At 40.4% G+C, this 18,530-nt stretch overlaps 1 protein-coding gene across 6 annotated transcripts in view; it reads left to right on the top strand.

Moving 5' to 3' along the window:
* ANO1 (anoctamin 1) overlaps window positions 1-18,530 on the top strand; it is a 73,923-nt gene that overhangs the window by 41,239 nt on the left and 14,154 nt on the right. For 2 of the 6 annotated variants that reach the window (XM_030451456.1, XM_030451450.1), the window contains exons 7-16: window positions 582-633; window positions 3,186-3,251; window positions 3,735-3,790; window positions 5,271-5,312; window positions 8,684-8,748; window positions 9,293-9,427; window positions 10,734-10,894; window positions 13,860-13,942; window positions 15,683-15,694; window positions 16,542-16,613. In XM_030451456.1, the coding sequence (XP_030307316.1) occupies window positions 582-633; window positions 3,186-3,251; window positions 3,735-3,790; window positions 5,271-5,312; window positions 8,684-8,748; window positions 9,293-9,427; window positions 10,734-10,894; window positions 13,860-13,942; window positions 15,683-15,694; window positions 16,542-16,613 (744 nt within the window). The remainder of the gene's footprint in view (window positions 1-581; window positions 634-3,185; window positions 3,252-3,734; window positions 3,791-5,270; window positions 5,313-8,683; window positions 8,749-9,292; window positions 9,428-10,733; window positions 10,895-13,859; window positions 13,943-15,682; window positions 15,695-16,541; window positions 16,614-18,530) is intronic. The other 4 variants (XM_030451451.1, XM_030451452.1, XM_030451454.1 and 1 more) reach the window with 4 other exon arrangements.

The raw sequence follows: 18,530 nt of genomic DNA, 5'->3' as shown, positions 1-18,530 counted from the left end.
TAAATAGTAAAATCAATCCATCTCTTTTGCCACTGAGGTCATGCAAGCTCAGAATTTTTAAGGTCAGGCTATGCTAGTCCAGTTTCTGACAAAGGGCTGTGTGCTGCAAGCACATTATGAGTCAGAACTTCTGTTGAAGTCTTTGGGTTGGAGCCAGCTTAGAATCCTAGAGTCGTTTTGGTTGGAAAAGACCTTGAAGTTCAACAAGTCCAACCATTAATTCAGCACTGCCAACTCCACCACTAAACCATGTCCCTCAGCACCACATCTAAATGTCTTGTAAATCCCTCTAGGGATGGTGACTCCACCACTTCCCTGGGCAGCCTGTTCCAGGGCCTGTCAACCCTTTCAGTGAAACATTTTTTCCTAATATCCAGTCTAAACCTCCCCTGGCACAACTTGAGGCCAGGCCATCAGAAGAGAGGGAAGAGCTGGCCAAGCACACTGCCTGCTCCGGGTAGAAGAGGGCTTCTGCTCTTTGATCAATGTCTTAATACAAGCAAAAATGGTGTACACAAAAAAGACTGTGATTTTCACTGTCAGTACCTGAAGTAACCCTTTTCTTTCTTTTACTTCTATAGGTTTATGAAATTTTGAAAAGAACAACATGTACCAAAGCAAAGTATAGCATGGGTAAGGAACTTTATTTAGCTTTAAGCTCGATACTGTTTTCAGGTATTGGAAAATAATTGCAAGTTGGAACTGGCAATGGAGTTTAGGTTTTTCCCTGCTCTCTAATTTGATGTATGTGGATATGGATATAATAGTTTTATTTGCAAGTTTAATTGAATTAATGTAGCTGTTTGGAATTTTTTAAAATATGAATTTATTGATTTGTCTCTAAATTAAATGGTAAGTGAGCATATAGCCCCTGCAGATGTGAGAACCTCTGCACCAGGACTGGATGGTGATGTACATGTGTGTCATATGTGTTCTGCTTTGGTTTGGTTTTATACTCACTGGTACTAACTGAACTTCAGTTATGCAGTAAAATTCTATGGCTTGGCCCATTCCTGTTAGGTAGGAACCTCACCTGTGAAATGGTCTTAACTGGTGACTGCCCAAAACACTGTCTGAAGTGCAACTGGGATTAACTTAGGGAAATGGCCAAGGACTAAAGGGTACTCTGGAAGTCTTCAGAATAGCTGCAAGGCAGTGAGTGTGAAGTTTATAGTGCCATGGCCAGTAGTTGTAGGGTTTCAGCCTTAGGGCTTGTGCTTTAAGAACTAAATTCACAATACATGTAAACACGAATTGGAAATCAGGTCACCTTAAAGATCTGTTGGCAGTTTTTCCTGTCCAGCTGTTAATTACTTTATTTTATACATATTGTGGTACATGGTTCTATCCTTGACAGCAGGACCAAGGTTAACAAATAGTTAATGGTAAACCAAACCATATAAGGTGGAAGACTAAATCCCTCATATCCAAGCTTCCTAACAGACAACCAAGAGAAACAAATTTGTATGAGAAAAGTGCATGAACGTGGGAGAAGATGTTTGGTAGAATCTGTCATAGCATTTATTTGCCTACAAGCAGTTAAATAAAACAATGGGAACTTGAATTACAGGTAGTTCTGTTCAATATTGACCCATCAGCTGCTTAGAAATACATCAAATAATAGAAGAATAATTATGCCAGAAATTGTTTCCATGCTTTGACTTTTCGGTTGAAGTAACAACATACAATGTACAATTGTTGAGTCCTTATATACACCAAATTTTGGTGCTCAGCCAGTATTAACAGAAGCACTGTTTCCCTGTAGCATGGGAAACCCAAATGAATCTGTGACTTTTGGGACCCTTTTTGAGTCTGGTGCTGGATCATTTTCATTGGAAATTACGTATTTGCTCTCTTGAAAGGGGAAGGTCATACAGCTCAGATTGAATTCTTGCCTTGGAGTTGGTTACTCATTTAATATTTCTTTTTTCTTCTTTCTTTTTTTTTTTTTTTTTTTTTTTTTTTGGCCCAGAAATGGGAAACACATTAGAGATTAGTCAAATAGGGCAGAACCTAAAAGCAAGTAAAGTGTAAGCATTCCTTGATCATTTTTCTACCTGAGACTGGCCAGGTCACACAGTCTAGCTAATAAAAATGTCATTAGGCCAGCCTAGCCATGGGTATAACTCAGCAGAACTCAATCTGGTTCTTTGTGTTCCAGCACTGGAATGCTGGGTTGGAACCCAGCAAAGGTTGCAAACAGATTTAAGCAAACACAGATAATGCTACAACCTTTCTGCCCAGCAGGAAAAAGGTGGCTGCCCAGTGAACACTGCAGTCTTTGTTATTTAGTTTGCAAGTTTCTGGAAATGGGAATCTGTCTTCATGGATAAATGCTGATATGTAGAAAGGTCTGTAGCTCCTTGGTTGGTGGCACAGCCCTAGGAAAAGAGTTTATCTGCTCACTGCTTGTTTCTGCCAGAAGTGTGGAAACATTTGCAGACAGTTCATAGGACTGTACAGTCATAACTAGGACTTTGAAAATTAATGATACTTCAGGATACTGAGCAGTCCTGGAGCAGTTCCTCCATCAGGTGACTAGTATATAGAAAATGTTAATGAACTTGAAAAATTCTCATTTCAAGAACAATCAATAATAACTCTGAGAACCTCCAGTGATGTTTCCTTGTTCTGTTCCTCCAAATCCAGTCCCATCCTCTTCTCTTAGCAATGAACTGATGGGCAATATGAGCACATTGTAGCACATGATTTTTATTTTCTTTTTCTAAGTAATTTTAAATTCCTCACAATGCCAGTGGCCAGATTTTTTTTTTTTATTGGCATTCATCACCTTAGCCTGGCACAAAACAAGCACTTGACTTAGGTCTGATTCAGCACCCAAGACTGGTTCATTGAATCCCCAGTTTTATCTTATTGGAAGTAACCAAGTAGTTAACTAATAATTAATGCCAGCAGCTGCATTAGAGAATAATGCAGAGTAATTAGAGAATAATGTGCTGCAGAGGTCCAAGGTCCAAGTCCAACCCTGTGGCCCTTGGGAATGGTGCTGTGAAGAGCCCCTTGATGTTGTGCTCCTCCAAACTTCCACGTTGACTCCTCCTGACCCACCCAAGCTCTGGGCAGGAGAAACTCCTCAGAGTCCCTTGTGCCACATAAGTTCTGTAGATGAAGCATTAATTGCTTTCAGCCTGATGCATGTCACTAATAAACGGATGTGTAAACAGGGAAAGGAGAGGGAAGAAAGAAGGAAACTACCCTTTTAAATAAAAGACGAAAATGTGGTAAATATGGTAAGTATTCCACCAAGGTCTTCACAAAGGCTTTCCCTATGATTTCTCTAATCAATCTGAAATCTGAATTCAAAACTTTGTGTGGGTGATGGGTGTGTGTGATTGTGTTCCCGTGTGCCATCAATTCCAACCAGATTCTTCTCGTGATTGAGCCCTCTGCTAAACACTTTCTGCAGGCTTGCCCTTAAATCAAACTGACTTTTCAGAAAATGTAATTTATTTTAATGACTAATCCCAAGTCATTGGCTTCTAATTCTTGATTCTCAAATATATATGACTTCCTCTTGCTCTCTGCAGTTTCCCATTTCATAAAATGAGTCATGTTTAATAACCTATATGATTAAAAATGAAACTACATGGAAAGGAATGAGATGGCAGAAAAATCATTGTCTGACCCAATGTCTGTGTTATTTTGAGGGAACTCTCCAGGACGACTGTCTAACCATGAAATGGTAAATAACTGTTATGTTTTTATTTTTCAAGGGATCACCAGTCTGCTTGCCAATGGAGTTTACAGTGCTGCGTATCCTCTGCATGATGTAAGTGATCTTAGAATATTTTTTACACATCTAATGTCTGATACCAAGAAATCCTCAATGTGTTGCATATTAATGGCATCACCCCAAACACGAGGGTTGGATCCTGATTTCCTGCTCACTCACACCACAACTGCAGTAACTTCTTCATGTTGTTTCCATCACTCAGACCACTTTTAATGAATTCCCCACCTCTGTTCTACCTTGGATGATCACAAGTGATGTTTGAACGTAACATTAGAAGAGTTGCTTCTGTGGCTTAGCAAACAAAATGCTTCTGTTATTTTCTGACCTTCTGCTCCTGAAATCCCTGGCACCAGTGCTAGGAAACAAATTTATTCCTGGGGCACCAAGTGGCTGGTTCCCCCATCCACATATTCCTGGCATCCCCTTTGCAAATACAGAGAGGTCAGTGGCTGTGTGTCTGTGCTATGGGTTGCAATTAGAATAAAAAAAAAACTGGAATTAAAAAAAGTGGCATATTTCATGGGACTGGATGTGACTGGAGGTCTTACTGGTGAAACCTGCTCCTGGGCAGTCCAGTGAGGTGGCACAGCGTCACCTCTAGCATTCATCAGGAGGATTACAGAGAGGTGGGGAGTTGTGGTGGTACTCATACTACCCGACCTGGGGCTTCCCATCCTGCCAGAGGTTCAGGGTACAACTAAAACTGACACACAGGTTCTTGGCCAGCCCCTTACAGAAAGGCTTGACAGATTTCAAGGGGATGTGGCAGTCTCAAGGCTCACCATGTTCTGTCTGAGCCTGCAAGGGCAGCTGAGCCTGGTGTGGGTTTTCTGGGGATGGATGTGAAGAAATGTGTCTTCCTAGTTTGCTGCTCCCCTCAGTCACACTGCTTTTACACAGCACCTTGGCTTAACTGGGACCAGAACAGCCTCTTTATCTGCCTGATGTTTATCATCAATGTCAGGCACTCTTAAACTACAGCCATATCACTTAGAAATCCAGAAAGGTTAAATAAACTTCTCTGCATGTACTTGCCTCACGTCCTTAGACAGCTACTGATAGTCTCGCATAGAAGTTATTTATTGTCTTCATTTACTCATTTATCATATTTTAAAATAGCTCCAGATTAAAACATCCGATCTAATCAGCCCTGAGTGTTTGGAGACTCTGGATAGGGATCAGTTCTCTCAGCTGGTCTCTCCTCTTTCAAGTGGACTGAGCTGAACCCCAAATACCATGGCAATACCACATCCTTTCCCTTGACATTTTTAGGCCACCTTTATCACTTATTCATTCCTTTTCCCCCAGTGACAGACACTATTACTCTTTCTTAATGTGCCTGACGACAGAAGACAAAGTGTGCTATGACAAATGAACTCCTAAAATACAGCATTATTTTACAGATTGCTTTTTTTCTGGTTTTGATGCATTAAGTGTGTGGGATACACGGGCATGCGAGATGTGGAGTGGTTCTGGGCCCAACTCCCTGACTGACAGAGATTTTCTTTTTTTAAAGGGTGACTATGAAGGTGAAAATGTTGAACCTAACGACCGAAAAGTAAGTTGATATAAAGGGTGTTGAAGAGGACAAGAGCCCCAGCCTGAAGAGTCACCTGTTGGGATCCTGGCACTTGCCAGGATTTCATTGAAAATACCCCAAAAATCACAGAACCGTGGAGTGTTAGGGAGTTGGAAGGGACCTCAATAGATCATTGAAACCTCTTGGAAAAAGGCCCTAAAGAGGAAGCTGTGGAGGTACAGAAATAGTCTGCAGTGCTGAAATTTGCCCAGATGTGGAAGGCAGTGTGGGTATGTGTAAATCACTGCTCAGTAAGGATGCATTTCTTCCTGTGTTGGTAAGGGTCTTGACAGCATTCACATATAACTCCTCCTGAAGTTCAGATGAAGTAATTTCAGGCCAGCTCTGATGCCAAGATGCTCAGTCATATTCTGGTACCTGTATCTTGACATAAATCCTGCTTTGCTTGACAGTGAGCTCTGGTCCCATCACTGCAACCTCTACTGAGTTAATGTGCTGCTGCTTGGGAGTGTGAGGCAGAACTGGGGTGTGTGTGCATATGTCAGAGGGGATTGGTTGAAAACATAAGGATAGAATTTATTGAGAAAGGTAAAGTTTGAGTATTTACCAGAAATGAGACATGCCCAGCAAAGCTTTCATCCAGAAACTGCCCTGTGGACATCTACAGATGCATTGCATCACTTTTTGCATGAGTCTGGTTTAGATTGTGGATTTATTGCCTGCCTACTGAAAGACATTTGTTCATTGTAGCAAAACAAATGGGAACTATGCTGATGATATAGTTGTCTTCAGAAAAGGGAGGGTTTTTTAACCCTTTGCAGAAATGCCTGTTTCTTAAATTCAAGGTGCAAATTCACTGCACACTGCTGGTCACACTTCTGAGGGAGAAGACAGGGTTTTTTCCCATGTTTCAGACAAAAGCTGAAGTAGAGAGGTTGCAACCAGATCTCTCAGGAGGAGCTGTTGAATTTGTATTTCATGCCTGCTGGGATTCCAGACTGAGCATGGGCTCAGGTTGTAGGAAAAGCAGATCCAAAGTCCTCCAAGTTGGTCATATCAAAATAAGTACCCAAAATGAAAAGTCTGCTGGGCCTTAAGGTGCAAATGGTTCATCAAAAGACAGCAACTGATATTTCCCCTTCTCTACTGATTTGTGTTATTAAGCTACTCTCATTGTGTTATTAAGCAACACATTGCTCAGACAAAAATAGGATAAAAGTCCATGTTGTCTCAGTGTCTGGATTATCATCTTCCTCTACTAACTCTGCAAACTTCACAAATTCAGTCATTCCACAAGTTCACCGTGTCTTTGGAAATATTTACCTTGGCTTTTGACATCCAGTTCCCTCAAATAATCTTTTGGTGTGTTTTGGCAGGTCTCTTCTGCTTTCTTGAAGTTTTCTTTAATCTAATCCAGTGCTAGGCCAGGCTTGTGCCTTTTTTAACTGCAAAATTAGAGATTTGAGGCATAGAAATGAAGTAAATATTTAGGGCTAGCACACTGATCTTCTCTAATCATGTCTTTGAAGTTGTGCTTTGAGTATAAGGCTGATAAAAGTCAGGATAAATCAGATAATTCTCTTGTACTTCAGGCACAAATTCAGTTTGAAGTGCTTTACAAAACTGAAACATGGCACTGATTCAAAACCTCCTGAGCTTAGTATTTTTCTGATACGCCTGACCAGCTTAGATCACAGAAAAACCATCTAAGTAAAAGCAAAGAAGTAAGAAGTAATCAAAGGGTCTTAGCTTATACACATGGAGGTTGAGGTGTGCAGATTGTTTTCCAGACATAGGCATCTGGCCTTTAAACTTCTGGAAATGTGGTTGAAAGAAACCTAAAGCAGAATACAAATTTTATTGTTGCTGTTTAACAAAGGCCTGCATCTAGGTTTGAGTTTCTGCTGTTACTGTTGTAAGAAAACAAATAAAGATGAAGGGGTTTGAGTTGTGGAGGGAAAAATCCACAGTCTGCTTATATTTTTGATGTATTTCTGTAAAAGCAAAGGATTTTTATTTTTTAATTACTTGAACCATTTGCATGAAGAGCTCAGCTTGGAAAGTTTGTGTTCATTTGGCAGAAGTGTAAAAGTGCCAGACTGCCCTCCCCAGCTTTCTCAGGGGCTGACATCTGTCAAATTGCTCATGATGAAATAACCTGCAGATTTAAGCAATAACATCCTGTTTAGTCTGTTCTTCCATAAAGAAGATTAATAATGTTGCCCTCTCTGTAATGATAACTGGTTTAGGGCTTGCTTCCCTGTTGAATTTCTTCCCCAGTGGAGCTGGTTGTGCAGCCTTCACCCACTGATGGAGGTTTGTGAACTAAGGTGCAAAATCTGCCTTTTAAAAAAATTTATTTAGTTCTTTTTTATTCAATGTTTGATGAAAAGAAATACCTGGGCAACAATCAGTTCATGCTCTTACAATTGAGGAAAAATGAAAAGCTAATGCTTGTTGCCAAATGAATTAATGAAAGCAGAAAGCATCTCTTTGAAATATCAGGAGTTGGTCCAGGAACATCCTGCTACCAAGTTCATGTCACTGAGTTGAAGCAGGGAGAGGAGTAGTAAAGGGAGATGTAAAGCAGATGTAAAGCTTCTCTTTCTCTTGTCCCACAGAGGAGGTGATGACTGGGTGGCCAGCAAGCACACTGTGTCTTCTCAGTGTTTTCTGTACACACACTGATTTCTTGTTTACTTGGTTAGCTGAACTGAATTAAGAAAAAAAATATCAAATCTGAGAAGCACTATTTGTATATTTTACAAAGTAAAGGATAAGCTGAAGGTCTCAGAGGAACCTATTTTTGTGAGGGATTCAATTTTCTAAATCTCTAATGGGGATCTTTGTTTTCCTTGGCCCATATCCTAACCAAAAGGATGAGTGGAAGTCATTGTGTTCTTTTAGTTTAAAGCTGAAAAACTCTTCAAGGCAGCCTCTGAGGCACCTCTGCACAGTGTCTGGTGATGGATGCTGAATATTACAGTTTGTATGGTGAAAACAAGCCAGTTTATTCTTAGGCTTTTTCTGTCTTGTAACTCAAAGCATATTTATCTTTCACATCCCTTCTGCTAGATACCTCCTACGGATCATAAAAATCAGGCTGCTCTCCCTGTCCCTGCTGTAGTTATCTATCAATCCTGTTGCTGAAGAGCCTTTTAATGCACTGGAATTAATCACTGCATTACAGCCTGCCAAATCATCAAATTTGGTTTTAATACTTAATGCAAGCTGCGTGCATTGGCAGATTATGGGTTAGAAACCACAAAGTGGTGAGACCGGATCCCCAGCCTGAGCTCTGCAGTTTGCTTGGGACCAAAAGAGAAAAAGGCTCATGGATATTGTGCTTTATAATATTTTTTTTAAAAAAACACCTTTCTCTTTTACAGCTTCTGTGTGAGGAGTGGGCAAGCTATGGGGTCTTTTACAAATATCAGCCAATCGACCTGGTGAGGTGAGAGTTGAGCCCTGAATGTCCCCTTCCCGTGGGGCAGTGCTGAAGCTGTGCGTGGGGATGCTGGTGTGGGTGTCCCTGCAGGGATGCTGCCCTTGGGTACCACCCTGGAGGTCTCCAGAGAACAGGAAGTTTCTTGAGAGAATAGGAGTTTTCTGTAGGTTTAGAAACACACTGATGTTTCCCACTTTGTGTGAAAGGGGTCGTGTTTTTAATGGGTTTTCTTTGCTCCTGGTGAGAGCTGAGACTCTCTGGGGAAAATGAAGTGCTTATTTAAAGTTACTAGCTCACAGAAGATCCAGTTTACACAGCAGAAACACAGAGGGCAAAATAATGCCTGGTTTTCATGGTGCCTGTATCCCTGGATTAATTCCAGACATCATGAGAAAGAGAGTCCTCTGAGAAGAAAAAAATTCCCACAGGTCACCAGATCTTACTTTCTCCATGCTTAATCCAGCTGTGATTTGTAATTTTAGCCATGTTATATTTTAAGAAATAGGAAACATTTCTCTCTCTCATCTCTTTTTTATTCAATGTATTTCAGAAAATACTTTGGAGAGAAGATTGGACTGTATTTTGCCTGGCTGGGAGTTTATACACAAATGCTTATTCCGGCCTCGATTGTAGGGATCATTGTTTTCCTGTATGGCTGTGCAACTGTGGATGAGAATATACCAAGGTAAAAGAAGTAAATAGATAGGTTCTGTTTCTGGGGGCCCCTAGAAACTCAAAGTAAAACATTGCCTGTCTCTAGAAATGTTTTGTGAGTAACATCTGGGGCAAGCACAGCTGAAACTCTGCCTCCTGGTTTCTAGGGTTTGCCCTGTGCCATAGCTGGACCCCTAAATAATTGATGTTTGCTGCCCCAGCTCTGTCTGGTTCTTCCTAGAGTAAGGTGTTTTCCCACCTCTTCCCCTTTTTCTCTTCCATCTTTTGGAAGCTATGCCTAAAACAAAGCCACTTCTGCATTGATGGAGGAGTTTGGAGCCTCACAACAAGTGATGGAGCTCTACCAAGGGTAGAAGTGTGGAGCCTTTCTGAATCGTTAGCGTTTATTGTCAATATTACTTGTGGAGTTTGCACTGATGTACTAAAAATAATTCTTGGCCAGTTGCTCAGGTATTGGGTTGGTTTTTTTCCTTTTTTCCTAACTCAGATCATTATGTTAAAACAAACCAAGAAAATACTGCTAATGATGGGGCTGAGTGCTTCCCATCATAAAATATAGAGGGCATTGTGTGACATAAAGAGGAATCAAGAATATACATGCTGAAAATCAGCAATTGTGTTTACGTTAACAAAATCTTGAAGTCTTACTAATTTTAATTTTTAAACAAGTTTTGTATTATAGTATTTTTAATGCCCTGTGATTTTGCATTCTTTGCCCTACGTGCATCATCAGCCGTAGATGAAAATTGCCTCGTTTATTCAAGCATGAGCACTGAGTACCAAAGCAGATAATGGCTATCACAAAATAGATACTTCTTTTTTTGTTCATTAAGATTCCTTTGTAGTGCTTCCAGCACTTGAAGAAGTCAAAGGGATTGTCACTGTTGCTATTTCACAGATGGAGTGCAAAGAAGTTCAACTGGTTGAACTCCAGTCTCTTGATATTCACCACTTCCCTTTATCTGTTCCTGCAGTTATGTTTCAAACCAAGAACAACTTTTAAATTTACTTTCTTTTTTTTTTTTTTTTTTCCCTGTAAGATCCTCTAGTAAAAAGCAGAGAGCTTTTTCCCTCTCATAATGCTCTTTTACTCCCTGGACTAGAAGCGGAGTTGGGGATGGAGGGGGAGTCAGGAGCCTCTCCTGAGGTTCTCAACCCCTACAGTGATGTCTGTTATGGACAGGGATGCTCTTTGGGACAGGAGCTGGGAACCTGATGGTTCCTGATGGTCCTACAGACCAGAGGCAGATGCTGTGCACAGGAGAAAAGGTCAGTGGAGCCCTGCTGACCCTGCTTTTTTCTCTGTCTTGTTGCAGTATGGAAATGTGTGACCAGAGGAACAACATCACCATGTGTCCCCTGTGTGACAGAACGTGCAGTTACTGGAAGATGAGCTCTGCCTGCGCCACCGCCCGCGCGAGTCATCTCTTTGATAACCCTGCCACTGTCTTCTTCTCAGTCTTCATGGCTCTCTGGGGTAAGAAGATAGAGGCCTTCATGTTAAGTTTTTAATTATTTAAAACACAACAGGAAGAAACAGAAGAGATAAAGCAGTGTATTTATACTCAGGCAGTTAATTATATGAACTCCTCTCTCTTTACTTGTTTTTTTTCTTTCCCATGAAACTGTCACCCCTAAATTTATATCTGGACTGAAGGCTGAGATTCAAAAAGCTGCTCAAGATGAATATCAAATGAAATTGTTAAGCATCTGTCATAAAACTGCTGTGTGGTATGTCAAAATTTCATTAACAGGATTGCACAGCTTGCCAAAAAGAGGGGGAAAAAAAATCTATTTGCAGAGCCAGCTTCCACTTTAGAACATTACAGAAGAAATGTTGTAATGTACTCTGGGGTTGAGGAGAAGGCTCCACAGGGAAGTGTAATGGCCTTTAGCATCTCAGGACAAACCAACATTGATTCTTGAGTGTGCTCTGAGATGCAATTAAGTTTATCAGCAGGCAGGCACAGTGCTTGTAGACCATGAAGCAGGAGGAGTGGTGTTATAGATACTTTTTCTGATGCTGACTACACTTGTACTTTGAGCATGTCACTTAACCTTTCTTGGCACACCTGTAGAACTTGGTGGAAAAAATATTAACCCTCTCATGAAATCTTTGTGTCTTCAGGAATACTTAATGAGGGCTTTTCTCCCTTCTGGATGAGGGATGGGGACCTTCGTGCTTGGGCATGAGGCACTGGTGGAAAGGAGCCTCCAGTTGAACTCTCTGGGGGGCCAAGAGGACAATTAAAATAAAAGGGAACTGATGGGGTTAAAACCCCATGTTTTTAACTGGAAGCCCTTGTTGTGAGTTAGCAAATCCCCTGCTTTGGATTATATTTAATCCTGAAAACATAGCCCAAGTTTTTATTTGCACTAGCACATTGGGAGCTGTTTTTTCATTAACATTCCTCTAGGCTGATTTTAGTACGATTCAACAGAATTCAATTTAAAGCAGTGGGTTTTTTGTCCATGATCTCAGTGTACAAAATCAGGCCTGATATCTGAGGCAGTTTTGGCATGTGAAATTCTTCAAGTTCTCCAGGGTCAACACAAGGTTTTACTGTGGTACAATACCATATAAAATAAATGCTTGAAAAAGGTCTTTTTTGAATTGGGAAAATAAGAACTTTTTCCACATTTGAATCATTGCAAGTTTAATTTCTAAGGGATTTGTCAGAATTATTTTATTTTTTTTAATGAAACAAGCACTTTATTTCTTGAGGAAATAATATCAGCAATAATTGTCTCTAAATGTAGGTATGTGTGTAGTCTTCAGTGCCTTTTGTGAGCACCTGTGTGGGTAAGGAGAAGTTTTAGGCTCATGTACAGTTGAAGAGTTGAAGCAGAGAAGACCTAAGGAATCACGTGGCCCAGAACACTATTAGCATAGCAAGAAAATTAGCCTAAGTTTGTGGGGTTTATTGTGGGCAAACATTTGGCAAAGTTTTCTTTGTATCATGTGGTATTGTAACACCACTCAGATAAGCATTAAAACAGCTCTAGCACTCACTGAGCTGGGCTCCAGTCAAGTTCAGCATTAAATGTGGACCATGGCCCAGTGCTGCTTGGGATTAAATGGCATTAAAAATGTCAGAGAATGCAGATAAGATCATTCCATCAGTAACCTTTGGGAATCTTTAAGCTCTACTTATGCTTTTGGTCCTGGAAGTGACATGGAAATGCAGGGGGCATGGCAGAGCAGGGGTGCATCACTACCTGGCACGTTCCCCCAGGGCTTTTGCAAGGAGTTGGCTCTGTTCCTGATGCCTTTTCCTTCTGCATTGTTCAAAGTCAGTTCCACAGAAGGATTTTGAGTAGCACTGGGAAATGATGCCTCATTCTTTTTCCATATTTTTTCCTGTATGTGGAAGCTGCAGACCCTGGCACAAGAACTGTTGGTGAGAGGGAGAGGGGAGGTAGTTACAGGAGAGTGACACAGACCCTCTTCTGTGGCCACCCAGATTTATAGGAATCCTATAGCTTGTAAAGAAGCTCAGTTGTATGTTTTACATGTGAGAGGTTTGCTTGGAAGGCAAAAGAATGCCATGACTTTCACCTGGCTGCAGTCTTCAGGGTGTCCTTTCCTCTCTGTTCAACCCTCTCCCTGTCTGGTTTTTCTGGATACAAATGTTTCTGAGCACATCTGTTAATACTCAGTGTGGGGAACTCCTCTGGGAACACCATTTCTTGGTAGATTTGCCTCTTTCATAACCATTTATTTATTATACAGCACTGGTGTATTCCCAGCATGTAAATACGTTCTCTGAGAACTCACTTGGTCTCAGGCACAGACTGATACAGACTGGGATCATTTATTGGGATTCAAAAATGTCTTTAATGAGGGTGCTATAAGTCTTCTCCATCAAAAAGCAAATGGCAGCATTTCTAATCATAAAACCCCTTAATTACTGCTTCTTTAACAGCCTGCCCACCTCCAGCTTTCACACTGGAATGAGAGTCTGGGTTTGGGTGTGCTGGCTGGAGCTCACTGCACCATTACATCCACTAGAGAGATGTAATGACAGCAAAATAAAAATGCTTGATATGGATTTAAGGAAATAATTACACAGGGATCATTAAATCATATTTGCATAGATAAGCACAGGTTTGTGTGGACACAGGAGGTGGCCAAAAAATGGGACATGGTGTAGTGGGCATTGAGCTGATGATTGGGCTTGATGATCTTAGAGGTTTTTTCCAACCTTATGGTTGTGTTTTATGACCTCCAGATGGAACAATAAGCAGGTGAAGACCAACTGCAGCACGAGTCACACAAGGATTTCAATCAAATTTGGGTGTCTGACTTTTTCTTACACCCCTTAAAAAAATCACAGTCATCTTTCCACATGAAGCTGAGGGTGTAATAAATGCTGATGTGATTTTTGGGGGTATAATGTCAAAATAATTGACCTATATATTGGTGCTCACTGTTGTTTCAGCTGCCACCTTTATGGAACACTGGAAGAGAAAACAGATGCGTCTCAACTATCGGTGGGACCTGACTGGGTTTGAGGAGGAGGAGGTTTGTCCTTCTACTTCTGACTTTCTGATTTCCACCCTGGCATTCCTCATTGCTCCCTGCCCTGAGCCTGCAGGCACTGACTCACAGAGAACTCCCTGTGGGGTGGTTCTGTCCCTTAGAAGAAAGGAAAATCCTATGCATGAACTATCTGAAGTTTTATAGCAGGGGATGACTGGGAGGGTTTGTTTCCATGGAAACATCATTGTATAGATTTCCATATTTTTTTAAGTGTGTATTCAGGTCACACCTAGCAGCACAGGCTTGGAATATACAGCACAGAGATTACTGGGCTGATGTCAGGGTGCTAACAACCAAGAACCCCATTCATCTCCCATTGCTGTAAATCAGAAACAAATGTATTCAAGTTGATAAAGTTACAGCGTTGTGGGGGAAAAAAAAAAAAAGGGTACTGAAAATTTGCTCTTAACTTTAATGATCCAGGATCAAACCCTGACTTGGAAAGTATCTAAGAAAATATTGCCAGACATTTGGGCTTGGGGCAGTGGGAGGGACACAGTGGGGGGGTGTATATATGCTTCTTGTCATTTGCTAAAAAAAAATAAATATATATATATATATATACACACACACATTTAGGCAGGTTTAAACTGAGTGTGCTAAATAAGATGAAAGGGAGAAATCCTAAATCTTTATGAATAAACATCGTAAAGTTAACAAAGTTTTCTAAGGAAAGGAGAGAAAAGCTTCAGCCAGCTGAGAGGCTCTATTCCACCTCTTTGTTTTTAATTTGTGTTTTGCAAAAACAGAAAACACCTTCCTAGACCATAACCCAGTCCCATCAGCCCCCTTCCACTTCCCCATCAAACGTGACAAACCCTGATGCCCAAACCTCACTGCAGGGGCTGAGCCAGGTCCTGTGGGTCATACAGGCACTCTCTGGTTTGTTTGCCAGCCTCTTTTTTTTTTTTACTGTTGTTATTATTAAAAGAAGCATGACTGCCCTTGTCATACCTCTAGGTGTTCTAAATAGCTACACAACAAATACTGCTCATGTGAACCCAAAACCTTGGGTTTCACACTATGCATCTTGATGAGCCTGTTCCCCTCACCCCCAAAATCATTCAGCTTGGATTTATCTTCTTTAATATCTTTATCTCCTCCATAATACATTGAAGTGCACTGTTCCCTGTGCTGTGCACTTTAGGAGGTGATACCTAGTTTACTGGGCAGGAATATAGGGATTTATTTCCTGGATGCTATAGTGCTCTTTTATTTTTGGTAACTTGTTGTTAGCACACATGAAAGTAGAAAGGATTAACTGTATCTTTCCAATGTCAGTCCCCTTCATGTTGGAGTTCAGAGCTCAACACAGCTACCCCAGCAGCTGTTAATACAGTGTAGTTTGGTCTTTGTTTTGTACAGTCAGCTCCAGATAACACAGTCATGAGTTTGGCAAAGAATTGAAGCTCCTCTAGTTTCTGATTTGGCTGAAACATCAGCTGGGATCATGCTGAAGAGTCAAGGCTTCAAGTGATAAACTGAACTCCCAAAGTATCTCATCTTGTGGTGTTTTTAGGGATACCTTGTTCATGCAGTACTCAGGAATGTTAAGAAATGGTGTGGCACATGAACAGACTGGTTTTCCTTGGTAGTCTCTATGCCTGTTTCATGTTATTTAAAAAATATAAATCCAATATGATCTGCAACAGTTCAGTAATCAATTTTTTGTGTTTTTGTTTTTTTTCTTGTTTTTCTTGGGTTTTTTCTGGTTTCCTGAAGGAGGCTGTCAAGGTTTGGAAAACATTTTTTTTTTTTAATTCCTCCTACCTTTTTTATTACATGTCTACTGATGTCATCTTTTGATCTCCACCTCTTCTTTTTTTGAGCATCAGATTTTCTTTAGACCTCCCACTGCTTACTTTGCCTTTTACACCATTCCCCTCTCCACTTGTTCAGACTTTTTTCAGCTCCCTTCTGTTTCCCATCTGATCCATAATTGTCAACTCTGAATCTTTTGTGAATGTGTAATAATTGTGAACTCTGAATCCATGAATATTTCTGAATCTTTTGGCTGTCTCTTACTTCTGAGTGTTTCCTACACCCTCTCCTTCAATGCACATGGATAATTTCTGGGTGCTGTCCATGACAGGATTAGGGGAAGACTCCAACTGATGATTTTTGATCCCAAAGCCAAGTATTTTCCATACTGACAGCAGATAATTGTTTCCCTTGTGGGATGGGGATTGTTGAAATGCCAGCTAATGCCATTCAAAATCTATTTTTTATTGAAAAGATAAAGGATTAAAATCCAGGCCTAATGTCATGTGGTAGGAGCCTGCAGGTTGTGCTCTATGCTCTTAAATATTAAATTTAATTTCTGTAGCCTTGCATGGGGCTGTCTGATAGGGAGTGGTGATTGTTCTGCAGTTGCTGCGTAGAATTGCAAATGACAGAGGGTTAACACTGTTTTTATTCTAATTACAGCCAGGTATAGATTGACATGAATGACATAGCAAGTGAACTAAAATTCAGTTAGAAAACTTGAAAATTGCTAGGGAATTGACCTGCAAGCAGATCAGATGTAGCAGCTACAGAAGGCAAGTAATTTTGCTTTTATTAAATGTGACTTATTTCACAGGATCATCCAAGGGCAGAATATGAAGCCAAAGTTTTAAAAAAATCGTTGAGAAAAGAACACAAACACAAAGAGGTATGGTAAAAACATTCGTTTGTTCCACTTATTAAGAAAAACTTTGAAAAAGGAGGTTGTTACAGCAGGCACTGAGCCAAGCATAAGAAACAGGTAGAAAAGTGTTGCTGCACATTGTGTTTCAGTTCCAGATGTCTTTGGTCCTTGCTCACACGGGATGTTTGTTGTCTGCCAGTGCAAAAGACCTCATTAAGTCTAAAAATGTCTTTAATAATTAGATATGGGAGTGTGGCTAAGGGAAGTTAATTGAGATGGATTGAAAGCCTGTTGGGTTGTTGAATCAATCTCAAGAAAACTCCAACAAAACAATCTTCTCCATGCCAGTCTGAGTACCTGCAGCCTCTCAGATGTTCTGTTTATTTTGTAAACAAAAATATTACTGGAGTATTAAAGAACAGTACTAACACCAATTTCCTTGCCAAATTCCAGCTTTGATAATAACTTTCTGCCTTTTTAAACACGTAATTTCCATTTCATTCCATGGGATAAGGGAGCTCTCACTCCTGCTTTTAACTTTGTTCTTCACATCACTGTGGAAAGGTGCTGCCAGCCCTCCTGGGGCACCTGCCTCTCACCAAGAGATGGTTCAATCCCCACCAGCAGCTTTTGCTAAAGGCTGAAACTCCTTCCCTGTTCCCCTCTGTCAGCAGCAGATGGATTTGGAAAAACTTCTTTTTATCCCCCACATGTTGGTTTCCACCCTGCCAGAGGTTGTTCCCCCATCGCTGCAAGAATTCAGATGTTTGTGCGATGGTGTTTTTGAGTAGAGAAGTAAATGCATTAAAAAAATGCATTAAAAAAGAACTTCCTCTTTTGCATCTCCAGTGGCACAGGACTGTGGAACCGTGCTCTAAGTTGGCATTTCCTAAATTGGGAAAACCCAATTAAAATAAAACTGCAATAACCACCTTAAAGAGTCAGCCTGAGCAGAATGGGCTGGCATTAAACTGAACATGCCTGATTTTTGTCTGGTGTTTATGTTTGAGTACTATTGGGCCCCTCTAAAGATCTTTTTTTTAAATCTTCTAAAAGATTTTAAAAGACCTCTTCCTAAAATTCTTTTTAAGATGCCTTTAAAGATCTCATCTTAAAAGATACTACCCAACTGCTGGTGGAGTGTTCCTGTTACTCTAGGGGGTGTCCTGTGGAAGTGGCTCAGCACCCTGTGTTTACTCACAGCACTGATTTCAGATCCCCTGCAGAGGAAGAAAAAAAATTGGTTGCTGGATAAACAATGTGGGAATACAGTCATCATTTTGCTAAAAACCTGCAACTCCCCATGATTAGGGTATATTAGGAATTCAGATTTTAAATGTGGAAGGCTGTAGGGTATCAGACAATTAATGAATGGTGGCCTCAAAATATCAGAGTAGGAAAGCTGAGCAAGGAAGAGAGGATTTTTTTTTTAACCAGACTATATATAACTTTTTGGGCAGTGTTCAATTTGGATGTTACTAATTTGGGAAACGTGAGAAAAGGAGGTTTTTCTGAAAGACTCTGTAATTATCTTTCACTGGGATCTAGAGCGTTAAAAGTTCAAATTCAACAGTTGCAAGACAACTTGGAAATTTTCTTAAAGAAAAAATACCTGAAGCTAAACCAGAAATTGCTCTTTGTCAAGAGAAGTCCATTTGAAAAAAATAATTTTTATAGGAAAAGCTTTATGGAAAAAAAAAAAAGGCACAATCCTCAATAAAAAAAGGAATATCCCTTTGCAGGATTGCTTGATCTACCCCAGAATTTGGGGCAAGGGTTTGTCTTTTGTTATTGTTTGATTAACCTAAAGCAAACTAATAGAGCATTCACTTGTGGCTAAATTGTTATGTATGCTGAGTCAGTAAAGAGTATATAGATGGATTTAGCAGTGCTCTGTAATGCTGTATTGCCCAATCCTGTTTTTGTTTCTTTGACTGCCAC

Source organism: Calypte anna, chromosome 5, assembly GCF_003957555.1.
Source record: "Calypte anna isolate BGI_N300 chromosome 5, bCalAnn1_v1.p, whole genome shotgun sequence".
In the NCBI taxonomy this organism is placed as follows: Eukaryota; Metazoa; Chordata; class Aves; order Apodiformes; family Trochilidae; genus Calypte; species Calypte anna.
Note: the sequence above shows the minus strand (reverse complement) of the source record. Positions and strands in the feature narration are given on the sequence as shown.